This window comes from Megascapheus bottae, chromosome 13 (assembly GCF_031878675.1).
Source record: "Megascapheus bottae isolate mThoBot1 chromosome 13, mThoBot2.hap1, whole genome shotgun sequence".
In the NCBI taxonomy this organism is placed as follows: domain Eukaryota; kingdom Metazoa; phylum Chordata; class Mammalia; order Rodentia; family Geomyidae; genus Megascapheus; species Megascapheus bottae.
In genome coordinates this window covers 45644351-45659009 of record NC_143521.1, presented here as the reverse complement: position 1 = coordinate 45659009, position 14659 = coordinate 45644351, and the positions used below count along the sequence as shown (strand labels likewise).

Here is a 14659-nt window from a genome sequence, read left to right as displayed (position 1 = left end):
CCTGGCTGATCATAATTTAAATTCATAACCACCTACCTCAATTATACTCTTAAAGTTGCCAAGCAAGCATATTCTAACTCCTTGGTCTATTTACATTCCCACTCTCTTTCACACCTTCTTGATCCTCAATCCTAACTGCCTCCTCCTCAGCCCTACTCAGAGCAATGACTGCTAACAAAATTAATGAGCCTATCTAAAGGGAACTTCTATAAATCCCTATGACTCATAGAACCACCTCTCAGGAGTCCATATCTTCATACTGTGTCTTGCCTAATTCACGTTTCCATACATGCCTGTCTCTACATTTCATCCCATTTAACATCACATGTAATGTTAAGGAATTTAAATTCTTAACATTATACTACAAATGAATTGCTGCCATTACTATTTAAGCATACTAGTTTTCCTCTTATTACAAAAAAATGCAAGACTCAAAAAGACTCCATTTCATTATTGGTCTGCTCTTTTTATCATCTTGCAGAAAATAGCCTGAAAACATTCCTCATGACCATTTTCAATTTCTCTCCTCTTTTTCTCTTTTAAAAATGCAATCCCAAAACTATCAGGTGTGAAAAAATAGATAACCTCTATAATACTAAATCAAATAATCATCTGTGTCACATCTCAAATTACTTTGCTTATTAGTAAGCATTAGATAGAACTGATCATTTTCTTAGTTTCCAAGACAAGACAACATTTTCTACACTGTACCTCTCTTCCCCTTATAACAGGCAGGAGGAAACACCTGGCAGTCATGATTGTACTCATAATTTTGACTATAATATATAAATCTACTAAGACCAAAAATTATATGCTTTAAACAAGAACCACATACTTCACATCAATTATAGTTTAAAATTATTTTTTATTACAAACTGTGAGCATTCACATCCCATTCCTAGTCTACAAGATTAAGTTTGCTCACAGATGAGGATCACAGGATATTAAATTTGATTTTAGACAACAGGATGAAAAAAATCCTGGTCACTGAGAAGATTTATCTTAATTCTTATACAATTATCTCAATAACAATCTACCATCTTCAATTAAATATTTACTTTCCTAACAAAAAGAAATCAAATGGGTGGTGTAGTTTGACATTCTTTTTGTCATAAACTATTATTACTGCATCAGAAATAACCTGCTGACTTCCTTGTTCTTTCTCCAAATGCAACATTTGAAAATGCCTTTTATTATTCTTAGCACTCTTTGCAAACCTCAGCTGTTTGGTTTTATTATTAAAATAAAGGTATTAGTATAATCTTAAAAATATAAAACTAAGTTTGAAAGCTGATTTTATAGTTCATAGACTACATGAAAATCTTTACTAGAAATGAACTTTTTTGGAGGGGAGGCAAATGATACTCTGTAAATTGATTATTTGAGCAGTTTATAAAGCTTAAAGCCACTCTAAATGGAAGAAATCAAACTATTAAGATATGAAGAAAATATTACTCTTCTGTTAATTCTTTTGGGTAAAACAGTAACATTATGAGATTTAGACAGTTGGAGTGTTAGGTATTTCCTGTTCCCCCCCCCCCCCCCCCCCAGTTCTAGGACTGAACTCAAGGCCTAAACCTTGGGCCTTCTCAAGGTTAGAGCTCTATCAATTGAGCCACAGCACCACTTCTGGCTTTTCTATGCAAGTGGTATGGAGGAATTGAACCCAAGTTTTCATGCCTGCTAGGCAAACACTCCACACCACTAGGCCAAACTCCCAACCCAGTAATGTGTATTTCAAATGAGAAATCTTTGAATAGGAAGGGAAGAATTAATTTATATTCATGTGCTTGGATATAGACTGAATCATTTTATTCAGTTATATTCCATAAAACCTAGTTTTTAGAAAGAAAATCCATTCCTAAATCATTACCAGGAAAAAATCAGATAATGCAAACAATTTCAGAAGAAAAAGAGATTTTCTTTTTTTCTTTTTTGCCAGTCCTGGGCTTAAACTCAGGGCCTGAGCCCTGTCCTTGAGTTTTCTCAAAACTAGAGCTCTACCACTTGAGTCACAGCACCATTTCTGGCTTTTTTTCTATGTATGTGGTAAGGAGGAATCGAACCCTGGTCTTTGTGCTTGATAAGCAAGCACTCTACCACTAGGCCAAACTTCTGGCCCCAAAAGAGAGATTTTAATTTGCATAGTAGGTGAAAACAAGGTTTTCTGTGCATGAAGAATTTTCAGGTGTCTTTGGCATTGAACTCTCTTTATGTATTTATATTATAATTTATAATTTCTGGTATTTGAATAATTGATGCATATGCAAATAAAAATAATTCATAAATAACATAAACAAAATTATTTATAAAACATTTCTTAGGGGGCTGGGAGTTTGGCCTAGTGGTTAAAGTGCTTGCCTAGCATGCACGAAGACCCAGGTTCGATTCCTTGGTACCACATATATAGAAAAAAGCTGGAAGTGGTGCTGAGGCTCAAGTGGTAGAGTTCTAGCCTTGAGAAAGTTGAAGGACAGTGCTCAGGCCCTGAGCTCAAGCCCAGGACTGGCAAAAAAACCAAAAAACATTTCTTAGAATTACAACTAGCACATATAAAGTGTGAAAAAGATGGCAGCATCAATTGTATTATGGACGATTGAAAAGATTCAGCTGTTTGTGAAAGCTTCTTGCAGTGCTTAATTAGGGCATCTCCAATTTCTGTACTGCTTTTGGGTACCTAAGACTATTTTTTTATTCTTGTTATTTTTTTATTATTAAAGAACTTATTAAGATTGACTTTTACATATTTCAAATGACGTGTTTAACAAACAGGTATTCAAGAAGGGAATCTGTATATACAATCGCTGGCCCTTAGATTTTAGAACATAACCAAAATTAGACTGAGGGTTTGTATGTCATAGATACATATTAATCTATGTAATAAAACATTGTGTCTATAGAGTCATAAGTTTTTATAACTATGTAGTTGCATTTATATTTTCAATACCATGTCCATAGCATTGAGTATACAACTTGTGAGTCCTCGCTCTTGTTCTGTTTGGATCTAATAGCCACATATTAAGGATACCATGTGCCTTTTGTTTCTTTGATCTTGACTTGTCTCACTCAACATGATTCTCTCTAGATTTATCCACTTCCCTGCAAATGCCATTATTTTATCTTGTCTGTTGGCTCTGTAGAATTCCATTGTGTATATATACACCATATTTTCTGTATCCTTTCATCTGCAGTAGAGCATCTGGGTTGTTTCCATCACCTGGCTATTGTGAATAGTGCAGAGATAGACATAGCTGAGCAGGTGTCCTTATCATATCTTGTGTTATGATGTTGGGTTATGAAGTGGTAAGGCGGGATCGTAGGGAAGGTCAGTTTTCAGTTCTTTAAGAAACCTCCACATTGCTTTCCAGAGGGGCTGAACTAGTTTACAATCTCACCAGCAGTGCCGTAGGGTACCTTTTTCTCCACAACCCCTCCAGCATCTGTCATTGTCTGAGTTCAGAATCTTGGCCATTCTTGTTGGGGTAAGGTGGGTACCTAAGACTATTTAAAAAAATAGTAGGAAGGTAGTTTCTTCAGAATTGAGAGACATTTTATTTCTGCTTTAGTTTTTTTTTTTTTTTTTTTTTTTTTGCCAGTCCTGGGCTTGGGCTCAGGGCCTGAGCAATGTTCTTGGGCTTTCTCAAGGCTAGAGCTCTACCACTTGAGCCTCAGCACCACTTCCAGCTTTTTGCTATGTATGTGGGGTACCAAGGAATTGAACCCTGGTCTTCGTGCATGCTAGGCAAGCACTGTACCACCAGGCCAAACTCCCGGCCCCTGCTTTAGTGTTTTTAATTATCAGTAAGTTAAAAAAAAAAAAAGCTAAACTTTACATAAGAATTTAGAGCTTGGTGTTTTGGAAGCTGAATTTATGAGCTTTTTTTAAATATAAATAGAGGTTTTGTCAGATTTTCTCATTCCCAAATAAATATATTTTCTGCTTTTGAATTTTAATAATTAAAAGGGTTGACTGGCAGTTTGTTAGTACCCATTCTTGAGCCCCTGGCCTCATAATTACTTGAGGTATACTTGATCACAGCTGGTGCTCTGCCACTTGAGCCCTTCCTTCAGCCCAGCATTTTGCTAGTTAATTGGAGTGGAAGTCTTATCGTCTTTTCTGTTCAGGGCTGAGATGCAGCGATCACCCTTTTGAATAGCCATGATTATAGGTGGAGCCAGGACCCTAGGCAGTTGGCTGATTTTATATACTTTGTGTATATAAAAAGTTCTCAAAGTAGAGATATTTGATTTGTAAATATCACTAAATATCTGTTCTCTGGTTGTGGCCTTGTATTCCTGCTGTTGCCCATGTGCCTGACTCTTTCCTCTTCCTTTATGATAGTAATATAGGCTTTCTTATGTGGAGCAGTTGGGCAAAGGAAATCTCATGTTTTGGTTGCTATGATCAAATTTATTGAGTAAATGGACTCTGCTAATTGGAAATGTGAATTTGTTTTCTTTAAAACATCATAAATTTCCTATAATAGTTGCTTGCACAATTAATAAGCACATAGCAAAACATCTCTAAATGAGAATTTTCTTTTTAAAAATAATGCTTTCAGGAGATTTTATACGTCAGTAATTCTGCCTTTGAATTCTTGTTTTGGAATTCACATTCAAAATACTCTTTTATATATGTATATATATTTTTAAGCTAGTAGATATTTTCCTTTTGACAGGCTATGTGTGGGATGTGGAAAAGGAAGGGATAAAGTTCTTTGGGTTGGGATAGTTATCTAGCTGTTTGACGTGGGGTAAATTAATTGTGAGAACTTGTTTACTCATCAAGAGAAAAAAATGACATTGACATGACATAGGTAGTGAAAGTACTTGAATTAAATAATCAACTACTCAATGTTTTTCTAATAGGCACTTAGTAAGTGCTGTTTTCATTCATTATCTTTGCTGTTTGTATTTTAGGGCATATTTAGTTTGGGAGTAAGCCAGAAATATTTAAAGTTAAGTCTGTTATTATTTTTACAATTATACAGTAATATAGTAGAAAGATTAGCCAGATTTCAGGAAATACATTATGAAATTCCTCTTGTGCCATTTATTAGCTGTTGTGGGAACTTCATTTCTCTAGATAGCAACAATTATCTTTTTTTGTTGTTGTTGTTTTATTTTATTTTGTTCCTGTCCTTGGATTTAAACTCAGGACCTGGGTGTTACCTTAAACTTTTTTGCCCAAGGCTTGCCAAGGATTCTATCACTTGAGCCACAGCTCCACTTCTGTCTTCCCTCTCCCTCCCCCTCTCCCTCCTCCTCCCCCTCCCGGTCCTTCCCTCTCCCCACCCCCCTCTCTCTCTCATTCATTTATTTAATATAAATCTCTATTATTAATTTTTTGCCAGTCCTGAGGCTTGAACTCAGGGTCTGGCACTGGCTTTCTCAAGGCTAGTGCTCTTCTACTTGAATCACAACACCACTTGTAGCTTTTTATGTGTATGTGGTACTGAGGAATTGAATCCAGGGCTTCCTGAATGCTAGACAAGCACTCTATCACTAGACCATCCCCCTGGCCCTATCCACATTTTTTAGTGCTTAGTTGGAGATAGGAGTCTCATGGACTTTCCTGACTTCGTCTGGCATTGAACTCAGATCCTTAGATCTCAGCTTCTTGAATTACAATTAATTAATTACTAGGATTACAGGTGTGAGCCATCGATGCCCAGCTACCACAGTTATCTTTTGAGGGCTTGTTTGAGTTCCAGATATGTTACACAAACTGCTTGGTGTTTTATCATGTATACTATCTCACTTAGTTCTAACATTCTCCAGGAACTGAACCCTGGGCCTTTTGCATGCTAGACATGTGCCTGATGGATTGCTCTGGGATCTTATGAGATACTGTTTGGAATTAATAACAATCTTCAAAAATATATTTTATTTTTTTGCTCATGTGGTACCTAGGAATTGAACCTAGTAACTTGGATTTTAGGTGTGAGCTACTGGTATCCAGCTAGAACAATTTTTTTTTATTATTTTTATAGCCAAGAGTCAATAAATACGTATGTGAATGTACCTGTTTGCTTGCTTTGTTTCCCCACACTTAGTCAGAAGTATTTTCACACATGACAGATGCTACAATTTATTATTGCTTTCTAGGAGCTTATAGTATAAAAGAAAATGGAAAAATATAGGTGACAGTGCATATAGAGATAAATATAGTTGTATGAAGACTCCTACTCTTCTATTTCTGTTCATTGAAGGAACACATTGGTTAATTATGAGTAGAGTGTAGATATTTTTTGGATAGAAGAATTTGTTGGCCAGTGAGAGGCAGGAATTTCATATTAATTTAGTTTTGAGAAGGGAATTACTTCGGGCTCTTACTGAAAAGATTATCAGGAAGTTAAAGTGCTTTGTAGAATGGTGGTAGTGGGGGGGAAAATGGGAGTGAAATAGCTTAGAAGTAGTCAAGTTTAAAATAATTTTAGAAAGTGAGAGGGTTTAAACTAAGGAATCGATATTTTATATGATACTTTAGTTCAAACACTTGGAATATACAGGTGAAATGAGCAGTTTTTCTGTGGAATTTTTAACTAGTAGTCAGGGGCAACTTCTTTCCAGGTAAACTAATAGGGATTTTTTATGCTTAATCATTATAGCAGTTTGGATCTCCAGTTAGGCACCAGTCAGAAGTTTTTAGAAAGAGTCATAATACTGATGCCATAGTTAGGTATATCTGCAATGGTTTTCTCAACCCTTGATTAGAAGGTGTGTCTTGTTTAATTGTTGAACTTTTCAAATGTCAGTAGGTATTACAACCTCTAGAACCTTATGCTTGCATTTATATTCCAGTCTGCTGTAGTATTGTATGTACAAATTCAATGACAATGACTTCTTATTTGTTGTTCTGGCATGTAATATACTGTCAACAAATCCTAGCATATTTTGAAGGCCTGTTATGTACCTGATAATAAGAGAAAATATGCCATAATAATTATTACTTATTACATTCGTTATTTTTTGTATTTATTTATTTGCTTACTTATTTTTTGTCAGGAGTGGGGCTTGGAGTCTGGGCCTTGGGGATGTCCCTGAGCTCTTCAGCTCAATGTTACTGCCCTACCCCTTGAGCCACATTGCCACTTCCGGTTTTCTGGTGATTAATTGCCCAGGTTAGCACTGAAATGTGATCCTCAGATCTCAGCCTCCTGAGTAGCTAGGATTATAGGCATGAACCACTGGCAGTTTGTTTTTTTTTTTTTTTAAGAATGACTGATAATCTTATGCGCTGGATATTTTAGTATGCTAAATCCTGGCAGCATTAAATAATACTACAGAGTCTGTAGAGAAGAGAAAGAACATATTGTTTCTTTTTCTTTTCTTTTCTAGTAAGTTTGAATCGGGTGTTTGAAAAATGACACCAAAGGATTATGCTTGAAGATATTAGAGAAAATTTATTCTGAAAGTATTGAAGTTGAAATATTTGATTCATGCTTGAACTCTTAGTAAAAGCAGTAAACACAAATAAATATAATACTGATTTAATTTTTTTCCAGTTGTGGTAATTAAGAATATTCTAGTCATGAGATTCATAAATAGTTGCCAAGATGGGAAGTCAAGATCTTGGCACCATATGATGCCGCTCATTGTTAGTGGGGTGCGTTAATTGGTTTATGATTCAGTCACCTGGCTCATTTCTTAGTTCTTTTCTGCACAAAGGTCACTGAAATGTTTTGATAGACAGAAAATTAGCTCTAAATACTACATTTCTTTCTTTTCATTTTTTTTTTTCTTAGAGCTCTTCTTGGGCTTCTAAACTGTATTTCCTATATCTGTCAATTGACTGGAATGACAAAGTAGAAAACATGGCATATTTATCTTCTAGGTATAATAATAATATCATTTGATACTTCTTGTCATTGCTTTGGTCTGACTCATCTAAATTGGAGAGAATGGAGCTTTGTTTTGTCTGGACAACTTTGGGCCTAACATGTCAGCCATATCTGTCATTTAGTAGTCTCTTCAGTGTGACCTTTTCCCCTCACTGCGCCTTGTATGGTTTGTACTCTATAATTTCCTATTTGGATTGATGTGATGAACATTTTTTTAGCAGTAAATTTTTCTCCTCATTAAAATAAATACAGTTGTTTTTCTTGGTGTTTCTTGAAAGAGTTGGGAAATTATATCCATGCACATACATCGAAATGAATGCTTTGTAAGCCTCATTGTAAGTGCAACTAATGTGTCCTTCCCCAGCTGAGTGGATAAACAAACTGAGGTACAGCCATATTGTGAAATGTTGCTTGGTGCTAAAAAAGAAATGAGCTGTCAAGCCATGAAAAAATGTGGTGGAATGTAATGGGCATTTCACTAATTGAAAGAAGCCAAAATGAAAAAAACTACACACAGGTAATTCAAACTATATCACATCCTGGAAAAGGCTAGTTGAGATAGTAAAAAAAAAAAAAGCAGTTGCCAGGTTTGAGGGGAGTGGGGACCGAGTAGGTTAAGCACAGGAGTTTTGGGGTACAGTAATGCTGTTCTATATGCTATCATACCACAAAATATTACAATACTAAAATGAACTTTAGTGTAAACTATTAACTCTGTCACATTGTTATGTGACGAGATATTAATCACATCATTTATGATGAAGTCCACTAAAAAGTAAAATTGAACACTAGCCTTGAGCATGAAAGCTTAGGGACAGTGATCAGGCCCTGAATTCAAACCCCCAGAGGAAAAAAAAACTAAAAGTAAAATTTGTGCCATAGAAGAATAAGGAGCTCATTTCTTTTTAGAAGAGATTTAAGAAAACAGAATTATAAGCATTACTTCTATTTAAAAATATTGATGGCAGGATTCTCATAAGCTGAAATGCACACTGAAGCAAAACAAAAATACAGATTACAACTCTTAATCATTGCCAGATTTTTTATTACTATGCAGAAGTCTAGTTCATCCTCCTACAAAGTGTGTTAAAGCACAAATAGAAGAAACGCAGTTTATTATGTAGCACAGAGAAATAAAATTATATAGTATGTTGGAACTGATTTTTCTCATTAAAATATGACTATGAGCAGCAAAACATTTGTGCTATATAAAATATAAGCTGACTCCTTAATAATTTTTTCTGTGATGTCGGGGTTTTTAGTCCTTTGTCCCTCCAGACCTGCAAGAGGGATAAAGAGAACACACCCTGACCAGGACTAGCCAAGAGAGAGGAAAGAGTCGGCTGATGGCCCCCTGCCCTCCCTCCTTAGAGGACAATCAGACTCATCAGGGAGACCCATCAAGGCATTTATTGAGGAAGTACATTTAACTAATAGAGGATGCAGGAGCCAATCAGCACAAAGGTGGGCAGGACAGAGGGAGGGAGGTAAAGAAGGGGAATCAGCTGCTGTCCCAGAGGGCGGAAGTGTTCAGGGCCATTCCCAGAGGTAGCCTTCCTTTACATCACAAACCACAGCCAAGCCTTCCAACCAGGTGACAGGCAGTTTGGGTCCCCAAATCAGGAAATGAGCACTGGGCCACGAAGTAGGCCTCCTTTTCTACAGCATAGGTTTCCATTTCCCTGATGTGATGTGCCCCACACTGTGACATTTTTTCATCATGGCATTTTTCCTTTTTCTTTTTTCTTTTGCTCCATCCACTTCTATGGGAATAGAATGGAGGGTTAGGCCCATGCGAGGCAAGTGCTCTACTGTGAGGTACAGTCTCAGTACTAGATACAATCCTACTTAAAAACCTTCAGGGGCTTCTTGCAGAATCTTTCTACGGATGTCTGTTGTGCTTTAATGACAGCCCAGACTGTCTTTACAGATTTATATCCTATTGCTTCTCCACTCACACTTGCTAGTGTTTTCTTTCTTTCCTTACTGTGTGCTAGTGGGGAGTGTACCTGTGCATTGTAGTTATTTAATGTTCTTGCTCCTCTCTCATCTTCTGTCTTCCAGTGGTAGTGGGAGGGGGTGAGAGGAAGAGGAAGAAGGGAGGAAACCTAAGCTCTCCCTGTTGAAAACCCCTTTGCTTGACAAAGGGGTTTATTTGTGGGTTCCAAGCTCCTTGTATTTCCATTTGTTTGTTTTTGTTATTCCTTTTTCTAAACACTTACTAAAGTCTGGTTCTTTTTCACCAGGCCAGTTGCTTACATGTAAGAATCAGGCACAGCATTTATTTTTATGTTATGGTAATAATGTATATAAGTAGTGTATATGAAACTAATGTAGGGGCCAGGAGTTTGGCCTAGTGGCAGAGTGCTTGCCTGGCATGCACGAAGACCCGGGTTTGATTCCTCCATACCACATGCATAGAAAAAAGCTGGAAGTGGTGTTGAGGCTCAAGTGGTAGAGCTCTAGCCTTGAGAAAGTCCAAGGACAGGGCTCAGACCCTGAGCTCAAGCCCAGGACTGGCAAAAAACAAAAACAAAAAACAAAACAAAACTAATGTAAGATCTAGTAGAGTAATAGTGATGTAAGAATAGTGATGCTGGAAAGAGGAATGATCCAACTAAAAACTGATTTCACGATTGAATTACAGTGTGGAAGTTAGTAAGGAAACAAAGAAATAGATAATGTAGTGTGCTGATAAGAATGCTATAAAGAAAAAAAAATCAAGCAGAGAGTAAAGAGAAGGCTAGCTTAGGAGGAACTGAGTTAGAATGAAAGGTGTTTGTTTACCATGGATGTATTTGAGAAAAAAGAGCTTTGAAATTGCAAGTAGTAGTATTTATTTTTAGCCAGTTGTATTCATACATTATTATTATTATTATTATTATTATTATTATGTTGATGTGAAAAATATACTCTGATGTTTCAGGCTTCTTAGTCTGAAGTTTAATTTGATTGTATTTTTTCCCCTTTTAGGCATTGTTTTACTGTAGCCTGCGTTTTGGTGTGGCAAGTTAGTAATTGTTGGTTTGTTTTATTTTAGATCCCTGCATGTCACTGAGTCCACCTTGCTTCACAGAAGAAGATAGATTTAGTCTGGAAGCTCTTCAGACGATCCATAAACAAATGGATGATGACAAAGATGGTGGGATTGAAGTAGAGGAAAGCGATGAAGTAGGTGGAAACCTTTTCCCCTGTGTTTTCTTATAAGAGAATGACAGTATTGCTAGTCTTAAATGTGCCTTTTATTCTTCATGACTCAGCTTATAAACCTTTAGTACCTTCAGCTTCTCTGTTTCCTTTTTCTTTTCCTTTTATCTCACTTTTTCTTTTTGGTTATGGGGTTTAATTTAGGACCTTGTGATGGCTAACAGGACTGTGAATCCTTTTTAGCATTAGTTTTTCTTAGGGTTTTGTCTTTTTGCCTGTGGCTGTCTTCAGAGGGCAGTGCTCCTGTGTATGCCTCCCTTGTCCCTGGGGTTAAAGGAGTGATACCTGCTTGGTTGTGGAGATGAAGTCTTGATTTTTTTTTTTAACTTTATGGCATACAACTTCGATTCAGTGTCTATTTACAGAGAAGCTGGGATTACAGAGCAGGAATTGCAGATGTAAGCTGCCATTTCCAGCTTTTTTTTTTTCTTCTCTTTTTATGCTTTAACTTTTTCCTCAATTTTAAACTAGCTTTCGTTTTTAAAATGCCTTTTAGTATGAAGATATGTCAGTTGTTTTTTTTTTATTGTTTCTTTTTTGAGACAAGTATTTTGATATATTATCTAGTTTGTCTTCAAATTCCTGGGTTCAAGTGATCTTCCTGCCTTAGACTCCATAATAGCTTTGTATGCCACTACCATGTCTGGTTTTTCTCAGGTATAAAAATACCTTCAGTCTCATATTCTTGGATTTCTTAAACACATATCTTGTTCTGTCTGTATCAGTTATCTACTTTTGCTTTACAAGCCACTCATAAGGTAATGACAGCAGTTTATAGTTTCTCTAATTAGGTGAATTGGCTGTGTTCAGCTGGACAGTTTTTCTGTTTGTGTAGGAATGGGCTGAGGTCATTTATGACAGTCAGCATTCATTTATGAGGGCTGTGACTGTATAACTTAAGCTATCCTTCTCTCTACCAAGATAGCTCCTTTTCTATCTCTCATCATTGAGGGGCCTGGCTTAAGCTTTATTACAGCCTGACAGCTGGCTTCTAAGTACTGGTATTCCAAGAAGATGAGTTCCCATGTGCAAGTGCTTACCAGGCTAGTGCTTGCCAATGCTTACTAATATCAGATTGGTGAAAAACGAGACATTTGGCTAAGCTCAGAGTCTTTGGGAGAGGATTGTATATGACAGAGACAGCCAGGAGAGGCACTTCACTGATTGACTAATTTACTATACCTATAGTCTTTAGTTCTTAAATATTCCATAATTTTTCTGGTATTTCCAAAGTTGTTAGTTTTTCACAATTGTTTATTTGCCCGAACTTTCATTCTTATTAAGTATCTTGGTTTTCTTAGCCTTCCTTTTTTTGCAGGGGAGGGGGGGTCAGCCGTGGGGCTTGAACTTAGGGTCTGGGCATTGCCCTTGGACACTTTTTGCTCAAGGCTAGTGCTCTGCCACTTGAGCCACAGTGCTACTTCTGGCTTTTTCTGTGTGTGGTACTGGGGAATCAAACCCAGGGCTTCATGCATACTAGTGAGCACTCTATCACTAAACTACACTCCTGGCCCTTAGACCTTCCTTTTAACTTCTTTGTTGTGATTGCCACTGTCAACATGCTTCCTGTATAGTAAATTACATTATTTCATCTATTATATACTGTGACATGGAAGTGATATCCTGTAATAGCATTGTTATCTAACAATGTTATTGTTATTATAGTAAACAATACATTGTTGTCAAACAATAATATTCTCTAAAGATAAATTCTTGTTCTGTTATGCAAAACAATTGTATTGGAACTGCTTGTCTGGTTTCAGGTTACTCCTGATTCTTGTATCTCTAAGCTAATCTGTATAATATACATGTATTGCTTTCTTCCTGATATTTATTTTTATCATCTTTAAGTAATCATTCAAGAGTTGCCATCTAACAAAGAAGTTTATGCACACATGCATCTTGATCAATGTCACCTCTGATGTTTTTTTTTTTTGGTGGGGAGGGGGTGAGTGAGTGGGGGGGGGAGGGCTTAGACTTGAAAACTGGGCCTGGTTGCTGTCCCTGAGCTCTTCAGCTCAAGCCTAGTGCGCTGTCATTTTGAGCCATATGCTACTTCTGGTTTTCTGGTGGTTAATTGGAGGTAAGAGTCCCACGGACTTTTGTGGCTTTGAACTGTGATCCCCAGATCTCAGCCTCCTGATTACAAGGGTGAGCCACTGGTGCTCGGCTCCCTGATATTTTTTGAAGGTGTTCCCTTTTACTTTAAATTTAGCAGTTAAAGCAAAATCTTCATTTTTGATCTCTTCCTGTTTAATATCACTTCTGCACCTACGTCTTCTCAGTTCTTATCTTCTAAATTAGGAATTGACAGACTTTTTCTATAAAGGGGCGAATTACAGATTGAAATGTGTCTTTCAAAAACATATGTTTTAGAAACATAATTCCCAGTGCTGCAAGATGTGACTCTCTTGGAAGTAGGGTTGATGTATATGCTAGACAAGTGCTCACATCACTACCCTGGCAATGCAGCCATACCTTAGTCTAACTCGTGCCTTTATAACAGAATTGTACATACTGGGTAATTGATAATGGACAGAAGTGTATGTCATTACAATTTGGGAGTCTAGTATGTTCAGTACCAAGGTGCTAGTTAGTTTGGTGATGACTTCTTGAAAGCTATGTCTTTTGGAGAGGAGTAATACTTTGGATTGCATGGTAGATAATGGAAAGGTGCAGAGGCTAAAGGAATGAACTTTCTTCTTTTATGTTGACATCCTTCTACTCATGAAGGTAAGGCCATTGTGGCCTATTATCCCCCAGCATCCCACTTTCTAACATGACAACCACATTTCATGGCAAGTTTTGAAGGGGAGAGGCATGCCATATTGTAAGAATATTTAAATCTAGACAATATCAGAAATTCATATTTTTGAATAGTAGCAATACCATTTAAAGAAAAATAACAATTATGTATAATCTATAGATGGAGACTATTATGTAAACTTAGTTAACAGCATAGTTCCTAGAATTACAAGTTAATCATTTTTAATTCCCCAGATGTTAAATGCATGTGTGCGAAGTGTTACCACTATGAGCAAGCAGATATATCAGAACCTCTTGTTCTCACTTGGCTCTTTCAGTCAAGGCTGGTGCTCTATCACTTGAAGCACACTTCTACTTGCACCTTTTTTTTGTTGTTGATTTATTGTAGACAAAGAGTCGATCAGATTTTTCTGCCTGAGCTATCTTTGAACTATGATCCTTAGATCTTAGCCTTCTGAGTAGCTAGGATTATAAACATGAACCACTTGTACCTGACTAAAGCTTATTATTTCTAACTGAAGCCTTGTATGTCAAAAGTTGTATCAAGTCAGGTGCTGGTGGCTTATGCCTGTAATCCTAGCCATTCAAGAGACTGAGATCTGAGCACTGAGGTTGGAAGCGTGCAGGGGCAGGAAGGTCGGTGAGACTATCTTCAGTTAAGCCCTAGAAAACTGGAAGGGATAGTGTCTTGACTCTGAATTCAAGACTCATGACTGACAAAAAAAAAATGTCTAATATCTGTATGTTCCTCAAAGCAAACAGTGTGGTGCCTAAAAACTTTTCCTTCCTCTACCATTACCATCCTGTAGTTTACCTCTACATTACCTCTACTGCAATTCTGG

General features: G+C 36.9%; 1 protein-coding gene across 2 annotated transcripts in view; it reads left to right on the top strand.

Annotated features, from left to right (window-relative positions):
* The window catches only part of Stim2 (stromal interaction molecule 2), a 106194-nt gene that overhangs the window by 27814 nt on the left and 63721 nt on the right, over window positions 1-14659 (top strand). For both annotated transcript variants that reach the window (XM_090343734.1, XM_090343733.1), the window contains exon 2: window positions 10885-11015. In XM_090343734.1, the coding sequence (XP_090199860.1) occupies window positions 10885-11015 (131 nt within the window). The remainder of the gene's footprint in view (window positions 1-10884; window positions 11016-14659) is intronic.